The 20,284-nt window shown below is 42.7% G+C and overlaps 1 protein-coding gene across 3 annotated transcripts in view; it reads right to left on the bottom strand.

The window, feature by feature from the left end:
• Nucleotides 1-20,284, bottom strand: part of SLIT1 (slit guidance ligand 1) — a 279,649-nt gene that overhangs the window by 42,467 nt on the left and 216,898 nt on the right. For all 3 annotated transcript variants that reach the window (XM_018565734.1, XM_018565736.1, XM_018565735.1), the window contains 9 exons: nt 17,178-17,249; nt 14,330-14,473; nt 14,077-14,240; nt 9,004-9,148; nt 5,547-5,621; nt 4,290-4,433; nt 3,631-3,774; nt 2,661-2,827; nt 1,468-1,600 (listed from right to left, as the gene is read on the bottom strand). In XM_018565734.1, the coding sequence (XP_018421236.1) occupies nt 1,468-1,600; nt 2,661-2,827; nt 3,631-3,774; nt 4,290-4,433; nt 5,547-5,621; nt 9,004-9,148; nt 14,077-14,240; nt 14,330-14,473; nt 17,178-17,249 (1,188 nt within the window). The remainder of the gene's footprint in view (nt 1-1,467; nt 1,601-2,660; nt 2,828-3,630; nt 3,775-4,289; nt 4,434-5,546; nt 5,622-9,003; nt 9,149-14,076; nt 14,241-14,329; nt 14,474-17,177; nt 17,250-20,284) is intronic.

The raw sequence follows: 20,284 nt of genomic DNA on the forward strand, positions 1-20,284 counted from the left end.
AAAAATCAGAAGTTAATCACTTATAGATTTACACTGCATAAAAATATATTGTAACAAAGAAATATCTACTCCTACCTCTATTAATATTACCCCATCTACCACCAATCTGCTCTGGTTGGTAGATGGTTGAAGGGTTGTGATTCAAGGTGGTAGATTTATGAGGGCCACTGACCACCAGTAATGGGTGGTGGGTAAGAGGTTTAAAAATGCCACTGACCATCAATGATTATGGATTTGTTTTTGGGGTGGGGTTAAATCATAAAGCACTACTGAGCATGAATAATTGTTGTACTGTTTTTGGTTTATTCATGACATCCAGTTATTGCACACAATGTAATTTTAGTACAATGCATTTCATCTTTTGGGAGGTTTTATTACCCTAATAACGGAAGACTAGCTGCAGTGGGCAACTTTTAAAGGTTAAAGGAGAACTATAAAGAATAATACCACCAAAAGAAAGCTCTGTTTATAAAATTCATTCAGGTACAGCGTTGCATGACCAGACAATTCTCATTCAAACTATCACAACACTGACAAAGGGCCTGGAAAGGTGTAACGTGCTGGTATTGAGGTGATTTAACAAGTTGGCATCATGTGATATTTTCTTAAGAACTATTCTCTGTTGCTCCACGACTCTTAGTCAGGTTCAATCAATCATTCTGCAACTGTCATTTTCCAGTGCAGGACTTAGTCAGCAAACTTAAGATAAATGATAAATGAAGCAGATAATACGCAACAACAGCAGCATTAAAGAGTACATTGGAACCAGATTTCATATTTCATCCCTCTACATCAGTGTGGAAACCGGGCCCCATGTATGAAGTGTCTGAATGAACTGTAATTTCCTCCTAGCAACCAGTCAGTATCTCCACTTCCTGTTGCTAGAAAATTAAAATGAGAAGCTGAAGGGTTTCTAGGGAATGAAAAAAAAGAGTTGTTCTTTCAGGCACTTCATATAGCAGAATAACTGAAAGGATTTTTGATTGGTTGCTCTGCGTGTATTCACCTGTACTGACAGAAATAGGTAGGTTGCCACTGTCCATGTCCTGCTCAGAATACTAGTTGTGTCGCTGTCTCTGACTTTAATACTAAGTCAACACACCTGGAACAAGCAGGCAGCAAATTAAAAGGGATATTCACAAAAGGGTGAAGAGTTTGAGGAAGGCAGGAGAAGTGAACAATCTAGGACAACATCGCTGAGCTGAAAAGTGAACTGAATTGACAATTTTTCCAGTTCAGCGATGTTGTCTTAGATTGTTCCCTTCTCCTCCATTCTCCAAACCCTTCACCCTTTTGTGAATAAGCCTGTAAGTAACTCCTAATTCCGCATTCTTGTTCTGGGGCCCTGAGTGGATTAGCATGACAGCCAAGCAACTAACATTTACCGAAGAAAAGATCAGCAGTAGCAAGCCTTCATATTTCCGTCAGCAGGGGTTTTATGTACATGACTCCTGGAATAATACTTACAGTTCAGTGACGTTCTTGGGGATACCTTTTGGCAGTGACAATAGGTGTTTGTTGCTGCAACGTACGACTGTATCCAGACAGGTGCATTCCTGAGGACACAGAGGCTGTGGAGCACAGCTCAGCTCCTCCTGACCTGTCAAACGACAATATAGCATTAAATATAGACAGTAAAGTGTGTGTATAGCCAAAAGGTTTAGTTTTTGGAAAAACAAGAGAATGATTAGAATCTCTGTCAAGTTCTTTGTTCCTTGTGATTAGTGTCACCTACATGGAAAGATGTCACTTGAACAAGATGGTTACTCTTCCAATAGAGACACATCTTCTAGTGAGGACACTCTAGTCTCTCATCTTGTAGAGAGTCCCTCTCGTTTTCTGTTGTCCTCCGGGACAGGAAGACCCTACCTGATTGATATTTCCTGGCACTGTGTACCCACAGCTCCCTCTCAATCCCCCATTGGCAGATGAGATATCGCAAGGAGACTGGATTCTGCATTCACATCTAACTGTTCTACTCTGCATGGCCAGTTTATAAATTGTGCTTTTTCCTGTCAGGGCAAAGCAATAGGTTTCTTTTTACCCCCCTCAATCCCAAACAGTATATACTTCCCTTTCCTTTGATCCCCTAGCACTCTGTTGTGCACTGGATACTAGGTACTTCCAGGTATGGAGGAGCATGCAACTCACCTGCGCCAATTAGCACTGTCACATTGGAAGTCGATTGCCCTGTGTAAGCTACAATTCCCAACACTTTCACTCCTGGTGGCTGAATTAATCTGCATTTAATTTAACCTGTTGCTCTGCCTTGCATGGGCAAAACACAGATTCACTTTATGAGGATTTGTAAGGTATTTTAGCAATTAAAATACATTTTTTCATTGAGCAAGACTCCTATAGGAAGCCCTGGACCCACCAGGGAGATTTCATGCTATCTCGAAAGCAATCACTGCTACCGGTAGCTGCAGTTGGCAGTGATCACTAGATCAAACATTTGAGGCAGTGAATATGCAGTGAAATGCCTAGCAGGGTTTAGTGTTTTACACATCACATCTCGGGTACAAGCAATACAAAGCATTGCAGATATTACAAAGCCAGCATTTGCAGTGTCCTTGGACTGTGGTGATTTACAGATTTGTGTCTACAAAAAAAAAACTATGGAAGGTGATACAGAGCAGCTAAAATATCTGACAACAAACCTTCTTCACATCTGAAGTCAGGGAAGGCCACATCTTGCAGTGGTATTTGGCGCAGGAAGTCTGGGTTCTGGCAGCGAGGGTTTCCTGTTACTATCTTCCTTCTCCTCAGCCAATCCCCAAGCCAGGCCAGCTGGCAGTTGCAGTTGAAAGGATTGGCCAGCAAGTTTCTGTAAAGATATAAAGTATTGCATGACAGTATTGTTGGAAAAGAGCCATTTGTTCATACACCGCTAAAACAAGCGATGCATTCTTCCCATGTGCTCATAAAGATTTTAAATGAACATACACCTTATTCTAAAATTACTGCAATTAAATGTAATTACATTTCCATTCGTTGTAGGATGTTACATATGAGACATTAATTTCCATTCTGATCTGATCAGTCTCTGGATCCCCTGCTGAGAGGGAATGAACGCACCTGTGTGAATGGGGCCTTAAGACAAGCCATCCCTGATCTCTCTAGCTGCAAGTACTGTGATGTAATTGATCCTTAGAGATCACGAAAAGAGACTCTAAAGTCAGGTTTCAGTGGGCTGCCAAGGAGAAAGAAGCTGTGACTTCAGTGTCACTGTTGTGAAATTTGAAGCTAAATTTCCCCACAATGCCTATAACTACAGGAGCGAATGAGGACTTGTTTTAAAGTGCTTTTACGGCTTGTTCAGAATATGATAACAATGTAATATGTATAATGTTTGCCAAAGAATCACTATCGCACATTCTGCAGTCTACCTAATATTGCCTAAGGTTCAATTCCAAAAATGGCGCAATGGCAAATAAGGTTTTTTAAGACAAACTATGGCACACAAGAACATCCAACAATGAATCCTCAATGGACTAATCTATGAAAACTCTAGCAAAGAACGGGTCTATGTTGCCCAAGGCAGCTAAGTAGCTAAGTCCATGCCACGTATGATTCTCAATTCCTAACTGTTTGCTCTTCTCTTCTTACCTCCAGCTAACTTCTACTTACAGTGTAGAGAGGGACTGCAGTGTGTCAAAGGCTCCAGGAGTGATTGTGCTGATCTGATTGTCATACAGGGACAAGAGGCGGACGTTCCTGAGGCCGGTGAAGCTGTCATTGTGCACACAGCTGACCCTGTTATTTCTGAGCATCCTGTGAAGCAGAAATTACATGCACAACAATTAGCTTTGTTTTTTTGAATGACCTGGAATGAAAATTGAGAGCGACATCCAGCCCTAACCGGGAAATTAGCCACTGCTTATAATGTTCATTCATGTGCAATACTGTTGTGCAGAAGAGTTTACTCTGAATTTAACACTTAACTGTCCAGGAAGGTATACCTGCCAGATATAACCAGGAGAATACAATTTTCCATTTACAGCATTCCCTTCCATCTATACAATACATGATGCACAAAACTGCAACCTATTTATAAGGTTCTGTGTTGATGAACTTTGGGCTTGTGTCAATGGCATTAGTTTGAGATGCTTCTGAGGTCATTCAGAATTTACTGACAGGTGCATCTGAGCTGCAGTTGATCTCCATCTGGCTTGCATCTGACCTGCTTGAAGCGGGTTGTGCATTCCTATAGACAACTAAGGGAATGCAAAAGCCTGTCAACGCAGGCCTTAATGCTTACACTGAACAAAATATATTTCTCTACTCACAGTGTCCTCAGCCCTTCCAGACCACGGAACATGGCACTACGCACTGACTCCAGGTGATTAGCTGTCAGGTGTAACTCGCTCACTGATGTTGCCCCTTCAAATCCTCCATCCTCAATCTCTGTGATCTTGTTGTTGCTCAAGTTGCTGAAAGATAGTCATGCAAATGTTAGATGGCAGTCTATACTGTTGAGAGCCAGGTAACCACATGAAGTTGTAGTTAAAATAGATGTAATGGTTTTTTTTTATTATCGTCTGTTGCAAGGCCCAGACTCTTCATCTGACCACCAAGGTATTTTATTACTATTATACAGGATTTATATAGCGCCAATAGTTTGCACAGCGCTTTACAATATAGGGAAGACATTACAGTCACAATACAATTTAAGACAAGATGGTAAGGAGGGCCCTGCCCGTGAGGGCTTACAATCTAAAAGGGAGGGGCAAGTGATACATGAGGAGGTAGCTGTGCGGGGGTGATTGTTTGAGAAAGTGATTGTTCAGTGGTTAGGTTGAGGTGGGATAGGCTTCCCTGAAGAGATGAGTCTTAAGGGATCGCCTAAAGGCAGTCAGTGTGGGAGATAGACGGACAGGTTGGGGTAGAGAGTTCCATAGAATGGGAGACACTCTAGTGAAGTATTTGTCGAACATTACTAGTAGAGAGGGTATAGGAAGCTGCTGTGATCTCTCAGTACATAATCATTTCTCTATAAGATCTTCTGGAATACTTTATTGGTAACCAAAACAGGTTGATGATCATTTTGCCCTTTTAAAGGGAAACTGTCAAGAGAAATTCTGATCCCAGGCTGCCACTGCGGATCACGTCTTATGATGCTACATGCGTGTCTGTCTGATCCTGGCATCAATGATTTCTAAATCACGTATATTTAAGTATGATCACTAGCCCCTGACCTCTGCTGCATGCATGATCCAGGTCTGTGACTCAGAATGTATAGAAATCACACAGCTAGAATATTTCTCTCCAAGCTGGTTTCCTTTAGTGAAGTGTTTGTCATTATAAAATTCCAATCCACAAACATTACTGTGCTTTATCATGGACATTCCTTTCTCTGTTTGTTAGAACTATATTTAGTAAAAACTATTGGAAAATAAAATATAACCTGCAGCCAACTCAGCTACCAAAACTTTACCAATGCAACAGGTTTTCAGTGGAAACGTACATGGATGAAACTAATTATTAACAGCAATTATACATAAATACGCCTTGCAGACTGTGACCTGTCAGTTTGAGCCACTTACATCTTCTTGAGGTGCGGAAGTTTCTTGAAGAGACCAGTAGCTTCCAGAGCTGAGATCTCATTATTGTTCAGACGCCTGTATCAGAATACATGATATTGTGTTATTAAATAGTTCTTACATTGGTACATAAAAGCATGTGTACTGTTAAAGTATCACTAAACTCAGGAGTTAAACCTTAAAAATGCATCCAAGTACCCTAACTATTAACAAAAATGTCTCTTTTTTGTGTATTACTCGGCTGTAGATCCTCAAATCATCTTTGAATTGGTGCTGACACTGTCCTTCCTTCTGGAGGGGGGCTACTTTTGTTCCCCATGGTCCCTGTGTGAGTTGCAAAGTAGTCACCGCTCCAAGCTCACTCCTGTGATGGAATACAATCTCACGTTTAGTTTACTGATTTGTATTCAAGTTATAGTCTATCACAGGAGCGAGCTTGGAGCGGTGACTACTTTACAACACACACAGGGACCATGGGGAACAAAAGTAGCCCCCCTCCAGAAGGAAGGACAGTGTCAGCACCAATTCAGAGATGATTGGAGGATCTACAGCCGAGTGATACACAAATAAGATACATTTTTATTAATAGTTGAGGTTCTTGAATGCAGGGACGTCCCGAGGCCTGGTGTCTCCATCGTGCATGCGCGACCGTCTGAATGACGCCTGCCAGCGGCCATCTTGGTGATGGACGCCGGCAGAGAGAGGAGGGGACGTTCACCCGGTGGGATGAAGTATGCCGCCGGGTCCCCTCCTCTCAGATACTGTCGGGCTCTCGGTCCATGGCCGAGTGCCTGACTTTTTAAAGGGGGTGACAGCAAAATAACTGTCAGTCATTTTGCTGTCACCCCTGCAATGGTGACATCCGTGTGTGGTCCGCACCCCCCTTGTGATGCCACTGCTTGAATGTATTTTTAAGATTTAACTCCTGAGTTTAGTGTCACTTTAAATACAGGGCTGCCCCCCTCCCCTCCACCCCCATTTTAAAGTACTCAGAAGCCGATGAAACAATGCATGCAGTTCAAACTAGAGCATGAACAATCGAATCAAAAACACAATATGGTTTTACAATAATGAGGTGATGAAACCACCTAACGGAGCCAATTATCACCTTTAACCAGTTTTTCTCTATGAAGAGCAGATGATATGGAGTTCAGAGGCACCACCGATAATATTGTGCCCCCACCTCCCCCTCTACATAATGCTGACTGACATACAGGAAACTCCTGCTTCTCCATAGGAGTTGAGTTTTATTTGTGTTCCAGAGACCTTAAATTATGACATGTGCGGAGGAAACGCGGGCACACCCAAGAACCAAGATTGAGTGGATGTAAAGATGCAAACAGACATCATAAAATGAAGATTACATTTGCAGACAGGGCCGCGGTCTTTCTGCAGCTGTAAAGGTGTTGTGGCCATTCAGGAACATCTCTGGGGAAGTATTTCTTTCAAAGTAGACACACATTTGAAACAAAAAATAAATATATCATCCTGATCCTGGTTTTATATTATTTTAGACACTTGCATTACAATTGGAGATTTGTGCTCAGGCCAGATAAAAAGTAACAATTGATGCAACCAGTGCCAGTACCTGAGTATAACTTGATCTCAGGCTCTTTCAGCTCCCTATACGGCAGAACTTTGACTGGGAAAGGAGGAAGCCGCACAAGCAGCCAATCGGTTGTTCTGCAGTGCTCCTATGCTAACAATGAGCATGATGATAAGAGGAGAGAGCAGAGTGACTGAGAAATGAGCTAAACATTAAAGTTCTCTTAAGGGTCACCGGGGGACATATACTAACCTCCTTCCGTGACCCAAAGCTCAGTATATTGCAAGCTACAGCTCGCCGTATATTGAGACTGCCGCAGCCAGGAAGGATCCCGACATTACTGTTGAGATCCACCCACCTGTGTGAGTGACAGCGGGCTCTGCCTACCTGGAGGAAGAGCCAGCTTTACCCGCCCCCTCCCCCGTCCGTTCCTCCAGTCAGCGATGGAGGATCAGAGCGGGGAGGGGGGAAATCCTGCGGGGAGCCGTGACTGACAGTCACCGCTGTCTGCAGGGAGATGATCAAGAAGTGAGCGAGTGACGGTATGTGTTCACTCACTTCCCGATCTATTGGGCCGACGTGTGACAGTTTCATTGTCACACGTCGGCTCAAACTATGAGGAGTAATTTTCACTCACCTCATAGTTCTCCTTTAAGCTTTGAAAATGAAACAGAGAATCTGATTGGTTGCCATGCACAGCTGCTCCAGATTTTGTCTGCTCCAGTTTTGATAAATTCCCCTCATTGTATTTATGCAATGGACACACCCCGGCCATGCCCTTGTAAGGTGCCCATTAAGAATTTGTATGCCAAAAATGATTGGCTAAACCCAGAATATTTTTTTTTTCTTCACCATCACTTCTCCTATATATCCTGATATCTATATATCAGACCAAAAAGAGGGACAGCTGAGGAGGAAAGCGGGACAGAAGGATTTGGTTCCAAATGAGGGACAGTTGGGAGGTTTGAAACGTTTTGCTGCTTCTCCCAATCACAGTCTTGGGACAGAAAAAAGATCTAGTTGCATTACGTAACAGCAGTCAGGTCTCCGGGCTGGCTATGGTATACAGCAGAGCTTTGTAAATCTCCGGACTGACTGAACAGAAATGCAAATCCTTTGCTAAAATACATATACAATGACCGATTTATTTATCTGTGTATTTAGCAGTTTGCTTTGCATTTTAACTGTTCGTGTTGTTCTCATATGGTACATGTACTGCAAAAATTCCAGAAACAATGGCTCTAATGCATTTTTTTGCACATTTTTGTGCAAACACTAATACAATAATTCACAGTGAGGTGAGGCATGTGAGCAGTTCATTATTTAAGGTTACACTAAGGTTGTTTTTTTTTCGCATCCTGGCTGGTGTATGTGCTGGGAAACTTTTTGCTGTTGTACTGCATAAAGCCCTTCCATGTGCACCTTGCTTAAAAGCTGGTTATGAGTTGATGAGTGCGTTTGCCATTTGTTTTGCTCAGTTTATTATCTGGACGCCAAGCTGTGAACTATTAATGTCTCATTTTCTCTTAAAGGAGAACTATGGGGTTAAAGTGACATTAAACCCTCAGATTTTTTAACATAAACCAATACTGTAATGTGTGCCTTACTGTAATCCATGGTTGTTTCACGTCTCTTTGCTGCTCTTTCTTTTAAATCCTCATGTCTTCTCATGGTGGGGAAGAACTTCCCTTTGCAGCTGAGTGCCTCTTCCTATAGTGCTGGCTCAGGTTGTGAACCTGACTTTAGGTGTTTTGGGCTTTAGTGGGAAAATATGGATGTGTGGTAAATCCCGCAGCTTCTCATAGAGAAAATGGTTCAAGTAAATTGCTTTTTGCAAAAGATGGCGAGAACGTGTAGGGATGCCAACAAATCACAGACAAGTGAAACTGGAATCGGCAAAGGTCCCATACGTACAGCTCGGCTGTAGACTGAGGGATGCGGTCTGGGATTTTGGTGAGCCTCAGGTTGGAACAATCCACCACATTTGATTCACATCTGCACTTGGGAGGACAGACAACATCGCTGTTGCACTCGCTGTTCAGCTGATAGTCCTCTGTTCCTGTGGCAAGAAACAAGCCAGACAAAAAAAAAGACAATACTGCATTAATGTCTTTTCCAGAGTTGTGTTGTAGAAAGAGACAAAGATTCGGGAGGATCTATAGTTATTTCTAATGTCTTTTCCAGATACACACATGAAAAGTTCCTGTAAATGTAAATGATTTTATCATATTATGTATTCATGGTTTAAAAATGTTTAGCTTACACATTGCTCATAATAAAATATGCAGAGGGGTCAGCTGTATATTTTGGTCATCCACATATAGTGGACACATCCTCTGCAATCCCCAATTATGTCAAATATCCTCAATGTTTTGGGCAGCCAGAAACTGTGTAAGGTTTATTTTTTTCCTAAGTGACACAAGGGACCTCAGGACAATGTCTTTTTCATGGCAAGCAAGAGGTACTTTTTAATACTGCAACAGGGGTAGGCAACCTTGGCACTTCAGCTGTTGCGAAATTACAAGTCCCATGAGGCACTGCAAGGCTAACCGCCTCAGGTATGACATGATTTGTAGTTTTACCACAGCTGGAGTGCTGAGAAAGTTCACATTCAAATGGAAGAAACGCGTCGGTGGTGGACCAAACCCCACGCTCTCCCTCCTCCTACTCGCCAGCAGGCACCAGATTTTATGAATCCACCAATGTGCCATGAAGCCGTTTGCTGAACTTAACATTAATTTGGTGTTGGAATGGAGCCTGGGCAATCCATGACTCTGTAGAAATTGAGGCAGCGTAATTAAAGAGTGCTCACTTCAGCCTTGTGAGTTCATGCAGTGGATGAATCAGCTTCAGCGGTAGGATGGTGAGATACAGAGTGTACATCAGTCTACAGAGAAAAATAAAGTTATACTCGCCCGCTGCTTGGAGCTGGCTTGCTCTTACACCGAACCCTGGAGCCTTTAGCCCCCTCCGCTGCAGCGGTCTAAGATCCTTGAGTAATCACGTTCTATACAAAGTGTGTAGGAGGTAAGGATGGAGAGGGACATTCTATCGCTGCAGCAAAAGAGGAGTGAGGCTGGAGGGAGAGCTGTCTTAGGCTCAGGTGAGTATAACTTTGTTATTTTCTTCCCTACACCAAAATGAGCGCTTAACATTTGCAGGGGGGGAGGGGTTAATAAAAACAGTTTCCCCAGAGTTATACTATAAAAGTATCTTCTATCAGCAGAACAGGGAAACGTTTGCTGCTCCATGTTTTCGAGTTTTATTTGCAGTTCAGAAATGCTCAGTGGTCACACCCAAGAGCCAATATTGAAATACCTGCTTGTGTGAATGTAAGATGCAAACAGACACCATAACAGTGAGATTATATTCACAGGCAGGGTTACAGTTTTACTACAGATGTAAAGGAGTTATGCACACACGGCACATGGATTTGCTTGCACACTAATTCCAGTCATAAAAAAAAAAACTTTAATTCGGTGTACACTGATGTATGCATGTCATAACATAACAGGTAAGACTAACCTGACCCCAACGTAAACATAAGTGTTCATTTCTAAATAGCAGAGAAATATACCCTCAGGGTTTGTTCACACCATGTCCATTGAGTTTTTCTGCACAGCACATGTATGGTGTTAATGGCACATAGAAAAGAACTGGTTTTCATGTGCCCTGTTTATGTCATACATGTGCGGTATTGTGCAGAAATCTCAGCTCAACAGACGTGTTGCGAATAGTGATGGGCTCGGGCGTGTTCGCAACTCCACGTGCCGAGCCCGACAGGAAGCTGACAGCGCTGCAGTGCCAATCACAGGCACGGAGACATTTCCCGATCTCTGCAGCTGCGGAAGGCTGTACGCCCCCCTACGCTCACCTCAACTGCAGGTCCGTAGGGGTGCCGGTTTTCTGGCCGGGACGCATACAGGATGCATTCCGGCAGCGTATGAATACGATCATACGCCGGCACCCCTACGGACTTGCAATTGATGTGAGCGTAGGGGGGCGTACGGCCGCGTAGCCCCATAGAGAAGGACGGGGGCTGCGTACTAATCACACACAGCACCTGTCCTTCCCGGCAGCTGCTTGGTATGGCCCCGCACGCAGCACGGAGCTGTACGTGCAGGCCCATTCGTGTGTGAATGGGGCCTTACTGTTTAGGCTCCTAAAACACAAACAATACTAAGGCCCCTTTCACATGGCCAGTCCGATCGGGTCCGCCTGTCAGTTTTTTGAAAACATGGACGATCGGATGCCCAATTCAAGTCTATGGACAGCCGTGTGTCAGCGGACGTTCTGTTTACACCTGGCTAACCCCGCCTCCAGCCAGGTCCCGGGCACCAGACGTATCAGAGATCTGTTTCGCCCGATCGGGGGTAATCTGATGTAAATGGACACATGGGGTCACATAGACCAACATAGGGTCACATAGACCAACATGGGGTCTGGCAGTTTCTGTTATTTCCTCAATCGCAAGGTGGAGGGGAAAAAAACTGTACGGACATGGATGTCACAGCAGTGACATCCGCTCTATACTGCTGTGATCAGGAGGGGATATGTGCACGGATCCTCTCCTGACCAGCCCATATGAAATTAGCCTAAGGGTGACCATAGGTGTGCAAAAATACATTTTTTTCCCCCTGGCACATGGTTGGGATTTCTTTGCAAAGTGAATTTTCACCATTCACTAAACTAAGGTAAAATTCCCTTGCAAAGTGAACAGCTGATTTGCCTTCAGAAAATCAATCCCATTGAAGGGAATTTATCAAAACTGGTGCAGCCAATCAGCTTCTCTCTTTCATTTTCAAATCTTAACTGAGCAAACTGAAGAGAGAAGCTGATTGGTTGCAATGCACAGCTTGGTTGCCATGCACCGCTGCTACAGTTTTGATAAATTCCCACCCCCATTGTCATTGTCTTTTAATACAGCATTGTAGAATCAAAAACGGACCCACAATTACTAGAAAGTCTTTGATTATCAACCTCCCTGTTGGATGCATTCAAAATGTTATAGACGATTCCAAATGTCTCCAGTTCAGTTCCAAATAATGTACTCCTAATTAAATGCATGGTTCGATGCTTTTTCATCTGCTTCCTAGGATATGCTTCCACATTATTAAGAACTTAATTTAAACTATTTTATTACTTAAAATATAGAACATAAGGAACACTTGATCCTTATGACCTAGATATTTGCTGCTAGCCCTGAGAACTGTCACATGGGAGGAAAGTCCCATGCTTCCCAGTACCCAGAAGCAATGGGTATTGTTGCCCTCTTTGACAAAGGCAGAAAGTGAGTTTCAGGGGTTAAGGGGGTCCTTTGCAAAGACACTTTGCCTTGCATAGCAAAGGTGATATTGTCTCCTTACAACTGTCATAAGAAAACATGGTCATTGTGAAAATGTCTACGAAGGTTCTCATTCATCCGGGTCATGGTATATCTGCAAAAAATAAGTCAAGGCAACTGGACTTGCTGTATTTTTCTTGAAGATGTTTCACTGGTCATCCGACCAGCTTCAGAATTCAGAATGACTTGTACAACAATTCTCTGGGAATTAAAATGGTGAATGTTGCTCCAATCCACATAATCTGTTAGAGTCTAATTATGATTGTAATGTTTTCCTTATATTGTAAAGCACTGCGCAAACTGTTGACGCTATATAAATCCTGTATTATAATAATAAAAAAGGTTTCTTTGTATGGTATGGGAACACAGTATATAAGTACATATCCAGGTACTAGCCATATTTGTTTATTACAAATACAAATTCTGCATCCTGTGTGGCAGTTCTGTACAACGATTATGCTTAGTGCTTCCCTCTATTGGTGGAAGTCTATGGGGGTGATTTACTAACCTAAACACACGCACGCACCAGGTGCGTGTGATTTTCACACAGCAAAGCGTATTTATCAACCAAAAAGTCTCTAAAAGCATATTTCCACTAATGCCATATATGGAAAATCACGCACATGATGCATATATAATGCTGCTTCACAGTTTAGACAAAATTGGTTAGCTCATGCATTTACATTCCTGCATTCATCAACGCAAGCAATACAACATAGAGCTAATTTACACAACATCACCTTGCAATTCATTCTTGGCTTTGCACAACACACCTGCTGGGTGTGTACACACTACAAAGGTGTTTAGATTTCACCCATAGATCATGCTGGGAGGGAACACACTACAGAGGTGTATACATGTTCGTGGTGTGTTTATAAGGTTAGTAAATCAACCCCTATGAGTTAGGTCTGACCTGACCAAAAACAATAGACTCTATCTCAATTATTATGCAGAACTGCTAATCCCGCTCCCAGATATTCACATGATAACCTCTTGAATAATATATAAGTCGGTATATGGCATACAAAATAGAGAACGGCAAACATGTTACTATGTATAAATGTCTAAAAAAAAAACAAAAAAACTTGAACAGTAGTGTAAAAAAACATGTTAAAGTAGAAATGTGTATTGCTGGGCACACACCTTACAACCATCGCAAGGCTTTTGTCTTGCGATGGTTGTAAGGTACTTAAAAAAACGTACGATCTGCCTATCTTGGACAGGCAGATCGTACTTGCGATGATCGCAAGCCACGCCCCCCTGAGGGGCGGGCTTCCGATTACCGCAATGCCGAACGGCAGTGTGCGCTTGTGCACACCGGCCCGTCCGGCTTTTATCTTACGAACATGCTACACACGATGTTCGGCGGGTTTTCGAACATGTTCGTAAGTTTAAAGTCGTGCGACCTTACAGTAGTAGAGGTCGCACGGCTTCCACACACCTTACGATAATCGTACGATCGCGGGATTTCCCATGATTATCGTACGATTATCATAAGGTGTGTGGGCACCCTATGACTCTGGTGTCTTTCAGGGCTGCATGGATCACAAGACTTATAAACATTTTACAAGTAGGTACATCAACTGCATATTTTAGTTATTTCAGCTTTAAAGAGCAATATCATCAAAGTAAAAAAAAAATACCTGAACATCTGAACTTTTTGCTTTTAATTTGCCCAATGCGTTTGTTGGCAAGTCGGCGAGGGCTGGCACACCGGGCCCCGCTCGTCTCTATAGGATTTGTTCTCAGAAAGTCTGCCAGCCACTTCAGGTTACAGTCACAGATGAAAGGGTTTTGAGCTAAATGCCTGAATAAAGGACAAATCACAATTTTAGCTGCACAAGGTTACTCAACAGGTGGCACATCCAACAGCTTATCTGCCGTCGTAATACTCACAAGGTCTGGATGGCACGGAGAGAAGAGAAGGTTCCTTTGGCTAAGCTCTGAATCTTGTTGTCATACAGTGACAGCAGAGAGAGGTTCTGCAGGTCCTGGAAGGTGTCAGCCCGGATGCAGTTAATTTTGTTGGCATTTAGAAGTCTGAGAGTGAGAAGATGTTCAGTGTAAACCACAAGGATAAAGTTTAAAAGCACCGTCATGATGACTGCATTGATCTGAATTCAGTTCTATAAGCTTCTATTAGCTTAATGTTGGTTCTAAGGTAATCAGTCAATACTTTGTAACACATATTTAATGAATATTCTATAAAGAGACTTCCATACGTGACATTTCAGCTCTGGCTCGGACTTTGAAGCTTATGTAAGGACAGGCTGCTGTCCTTCATTGCTTTTAAAGGACCATGCTCTTATATAATTGTATAACAAATACCCGCAGAATACATTATATGCAACCAATTTCCTTTGCATGGAAAAAATGGCTGATGTGCGGTCCAAAATATACTACAATATACTACATTATGCAAACAGCAGAACTTTGACTGGCCAAGGTACGAATTTCTTTAAGATCCGATAATGATTCAGTATCAACATTTTATTTTACTGATTGTAACTATAAAAATAACTATAAATTATCCTAACTAAACTAAAACATCTTTTGGATTTTGATTGCCACGGATTGCTTGATGTACGCTAATGATTCTGAGGCATTTTGAGTGTGGTGCTTCTTCAAGGGTTGGCTGGGTGCTTGGGTACCCTATGTGCATAATTCATGACAAATAACCTTATTATTCCAACATCAACATTTTATGGACATTAAAATATAAGGTGTTTTGATATCTATTTTTAAGGTCAAGACCTACTCAATATATACATTCACCCTAGACCACTGGCGGAACTACCAGGGTCACAACGGTCACAATTGCGACTGGGCCCTGGCGTTCTGCCTGTTGGGGGGGCCCAGCGAGGGAGAAGGTTCTAGTCGGGGGGGGGGGGCCCTGAAGGTTCTAGTTACGCCAATGCCCTAGACTATTGACACCTAAAGCTGTCTAACTCCAAGAGCATAGCATCACCTTCCATCTCATTGTCACACACTCCCCATCCCCAATTCCTGCTACAGTTTTAGGATCCACTGGAGGAGTGGTTTCATGGTTTAAATGTGTCGCATTCATGACACATTTATGACATCATGACACAGTGAGGCATACTACCTTCTTAATTTAAACCACTCCACCAGTGGAGAAGACATCTCTGACCAGAAATCAGAGAGAGATGTAAGAGCTTTGGTGTCCAAATCTTTTAGCAGCTTACTTTTAGAGGAATGGATTAATGATCAGCTGGACTGAATGCAGCCATTCAGGTACAGTATCCTCCCTGTACACTTAAAAGTACAGCCAGGGATGCACATAACTCTGGTGGACAACCAATTCTCTAAAGCCTTGGTTCTCAACTAGTGGGTCGTGACCCAAAAGTGGGTCGCGCACCTGTGTTCAGTGGGTCGCCGCATGTCTTCCACTTTTCTAGGTGAGAGGCTCCTCAGCCCCTTCCTAGCGCTGCACTGACAGTTCTCGCTCCAAGCAACCATTCAGTATATGCTGCCTGGCCCTGAGTGTCAGCTTGAGGTGGAATGGGATGGAGCTATGGACGCGAGGGAGCTCCATCCATACATGCATTGCTTACAGCTCCCTCACATGTCCTGTAGAGGTGCCTGGACCGGAGTGACGTCACATTCTGGCTCCCGGCACCTCTACAGGGCGTGCAAGGGAGCTGTACAAGTAATACACATATCACAGGACAGCAACCCACACTGGAGGATACACTGCATTTATCGTAAAGTAGGGAGATTGGGTGGATCTTTAAAAAAAAGAAAACATTTTCTTTTGGAGTGTGTATGTGTGTGAGAATGTGTCTTTGGTTGTATGTGTCTGTCAGTGTTTCTGAGGGCCCGCTCACACTAGTACAGTGTGGTAATTGAACAGTCCTGTGCCATTAACACACTGTACCACACAAATGCACCTACTGTGCGTTGCCATTCATTTGAATGGCACCCAAAATGCACCTCCCGCCCACAGTTCAATCCCACTAACCGGAACAGTGCGACTTAATGACCAAATTAAGGACAAATGTGGGTCCTGAGGTTACACAGGTTGAGAACCACTGCTCTAAAGGATCACCTGTATTGATATTTCAAACACAATTGTATAAACATTTCCCTGTGTATAGAACAGGAATAATACATTGTAAACAGAAACATGCAATGGCAATGCTAGTGATCATGCAGGTTGGGATTTTTCTGACCTCCTGTGCATCTCTATGGAGATTATTAGAGATAAGGTGGCCTGACCCGTGTCTGCATTATATGAGCCAAACAATCAGATCCCTTTAGCAGTAAATATATCACTGAAAGCTAAAATGCACAATAAACAGAAAAGCTTTCTGATGAAAAGTAAAAAAAATTCCTGGTTAGAAAGTTTAAAGGAAACAGATCATAAAAGATATATAGAGGCTGCCAATGCTGACGCCTTCTGAAAATGCTAGCTGCCTATCAGTCATGTTCCTCCCACAGCTTCAAAACAGTAAGTCACCGACCCAGAACAAATAAGCAGATCAGATCAGACTTTAAATTTCTGCAAGCTTGTTTTTTGGGTCTGTGACTTGTAAGTATAACAGGCAAAGCAGACAGACAAATAGCATTTTCACAAGCAGGTCAGTCGCAGGCGCCCACATAGTTCTCTCATGACGGGCTTTCTTAAACATAATCCTCCCACCCCCACCATCTAAACACACATGCACAGCAAAGGACACTGGGTAGAAATATGCAAGTGAGATAAGAATAAACCCTTACTTACAGAAGCTGCAATGCATGAAGGCCGCTAAACACACCTTTGGGAAGATCTGTAATTTTGTTGCCATACAAAATCCTGTAGAGTAAAAGAAGAGTTAACATCTTTCCGAATCTAATATACACATTTTAGGCAGTTCATTGTGTTTTTCTTTTATGTATGTAGGTTAGCTTGAGTGGCATCATGGGCAGCCTGCAGCTGTCACTGGGGATACAGTGCCACTCTGAAAGGTCCAGGCATTACTTTTATAAAAGGGACATTAAATATCAATTCAATTATGTTCATATAAAATAGATCCTATCAAAACTAAGCTCTTTCAGATGAAGGAAGATATAGGGGGAAGAAATATATTCCAACACGCATCTGACTTCCTTTCCAGCATCCACATTAGATACTTCAAATGCCACTGGTAAGCCTACAGGTGATATAGATCTATAAGGTTGCACAACAAAAGTTCAACTTTGTGCCAAGTTATTATTGAGGTTTTGTGTTAGAACACTAGGGCGAATTACATGCTGGATTCTGATATTAGTTAGGGAACAGTCATTTACCATTCCTGGCTAAGTATCATAACTGCACAAGTACCAAGACCCTTTAAACTAAAGCACACGCAAGACAGCAACTGCAAACAACAGGGCTCCACTCCAGACAGACTGCAAGCAAACCTGTATTTCCCCATCCAGCTCTTACTTTCCAAGTCTGATTCCTAACACCTTCACCCTGTAATGTGCTCTCTCTACATATCCTTCTCACAACAGTGTTCCTTCTCCCTAAACTCTCTTTCACATAACAGTGTATATATATACACCGATACTAGTATTTGTACTCATAAAAATGCCCCGATTCCTAAGGCCGATACCACCCCTTTAAATTTTTAAACAGCAGTGGCCGTCCGAGTTCCCACGCATGTAGGGACCTCTGCAGCATGCTGGGGACCTGCAGATAGCTGTCTGTGGCAGTGCCTGTCCGGTTCTTTATCTCCTCCTCCTTGGTGCAGGAACAGTCATGGAGAGCCCCAGGGGCGGAACTACCGGCGGAGTGGCCGTCCCAGGGCTAGAAGCTAGGGGCTCTCACCGCACACACAAGAGGACTGGACCAAGAGATGGATGAAGGTCGGGTGGCCCAGCAGTGGAGATAGTCGGCCAGCCGACAGACGGTCTGGACGTGGAGGAGGCCGGGGCCCAGCATTGATGGTGAGGTGGAGAGCTCGCAGGGCCACTGCAGATGTCCACATCGCCACTGGTGAGATAGACACGCAGCGTGGTGAGAGGAATTCTGCTTTGGGGACATGTATTTGCAGAACATGTCCCCAAAGCCTACCCTACCCTGTCTGCCTTTAGGTGATCCCTAATTATTTACTTATGTATAACATTTGGTTTTGCAATGGTTATGTGTGTTTGGAAGGTTCACAGAATTATTGTTTAGAATCTCAACACTGAAGTCCCTGTCCTGAGAAATATGAGAAGTTAGCATTCAACTTTCCAAATCAGAAACATTGGTTCCGGGATATATTCCTGTATACACTGTTTTCTGGTCTTTAGTTTTTTTGTGCCTCACTCTCCTAATATGAGTCTTTCCCAATGATCAGCGCCATTTACACTGTTTAGAATTGGGACCAATCTACCAAAGACACCTAATAAAAAACTGTTAGCTAATCTGAATATGCATAACTTGCAAATGATGCAATTATTACATCTGTTATTCCCCTAAATGTGGAACATGAAATAGATCTGTTTTCTTGTTAGCTTGTCATTATGCAGCGAGAGGATTTTTTGGGGGAATAATTTTTAAATTCATCTGTTAGCACAAATTCAAGCTCTGTGGACTGGATGCACAAAATATCCGAATTAGAGCGATTTCCATAATGAAGCCATAATTATTTCCCAGAATAAGGAAAACATTAACAAATTATTTAATGGTCATGAGTTCCCATGCTGGTAAATGATAATTACTTTCAATCTGTGATACCTTCTGAATGGTTCAAAACAGACATCAAGGGAAATTCTATTAATATTTGTGTGAACATTCTAGGCACGGGCTATTTATAGCTCTGCTAATTAATGCACCATGTGTGAAGGTGTAAATATACATATTAGAAATAATTTGCAGCTCTTCTGAAGTGGCCATGATAATAATTAGTGATCTTTGCTAACCTAAGCCTACTTTTGCATGTGACACCAATGGACATTTCAGAATATCATGTATAATTGGCTTGACGTCTGTCAATGCTCGGTCTGGGCAAAATCTAACACATGTTTAGCACAGCTCTCCAATGATGTGCTCATTTCCTCATGTTATGTCTGCTAAAACGCTGTAAGTACTGAAAAACGAATGATCCTGCCGGAAATGTAGTCAACTTCTAACTTCCTGTAGTGGGCTGAGAACTCTGAAGTCCCAAGCAGCATTGCCAGCCTCTACTGGAGCACAGTAGAGTAGCACAAAGAACAATGAAGTTGTACGAAGTGCAGTAGCCCATTGCAATGAGTTATTCAAGTGATTTTTAAATGGCTCCTCTTGGTCACTTTACTTTGCATGCCATCAGTGCCCTGTGCGCATCCTTACTCTGATATGTACCAAAAACCCATACTGCTCAAAAGAGATGATGCCAACAGAGTGAAGCTTCTCTTTTGAGTCCAATCACATGCTGAAGGTGGGCCGGACACATGGGCTGTGTTGTGGGGCCTCAGAAATGCTGTAAATCTCAGAACTGGATGGACAAAAAATACAAATCCTTTGACAGGTAAAACAGTTCCCTTAAAAAATATATACATCTATCAGCCATAACATTATGACCACCTAATATTGAGTAGGTCCCCCTTTTGTCACCAAAACAGCCCTGAGCCATCACAATTTGGTCTTTGTCCAAGTCACTCAAATCCCGTCCCTTGCCCATTTTTCTGCTCCCAGCACATTATCTTCAGGGACAAAATGTTCACTTGCTGCCTAATTTATTCCACCCACTTCAAGATGCCACCAGATAATCAATGTCATTCACTTCACCTGTCAGTGGTCATAATGTTATGGCTGATCAGTGTGTGTGTGTGTATGTATGTGTATATGTATATATATATATATATATATATATATATATATATATATATATATATAAAATC

This window comes from Nanorana parkeri, unplaced genomic scaffold (genome assembly GCF_000935625.1).
Source record: "Nanorana parkeri isolate BGI_ZX_2015 unplaced genomic scaffold, ASM93562v1 scaffold881, whole genome shotgun sequence".
Taxonomy (NCBI): Eukaryota; Metazoa; Chordata; class Amphibia; order Anura; family Dicroglossidae; genus Nanorana; species Nanorana parkeri.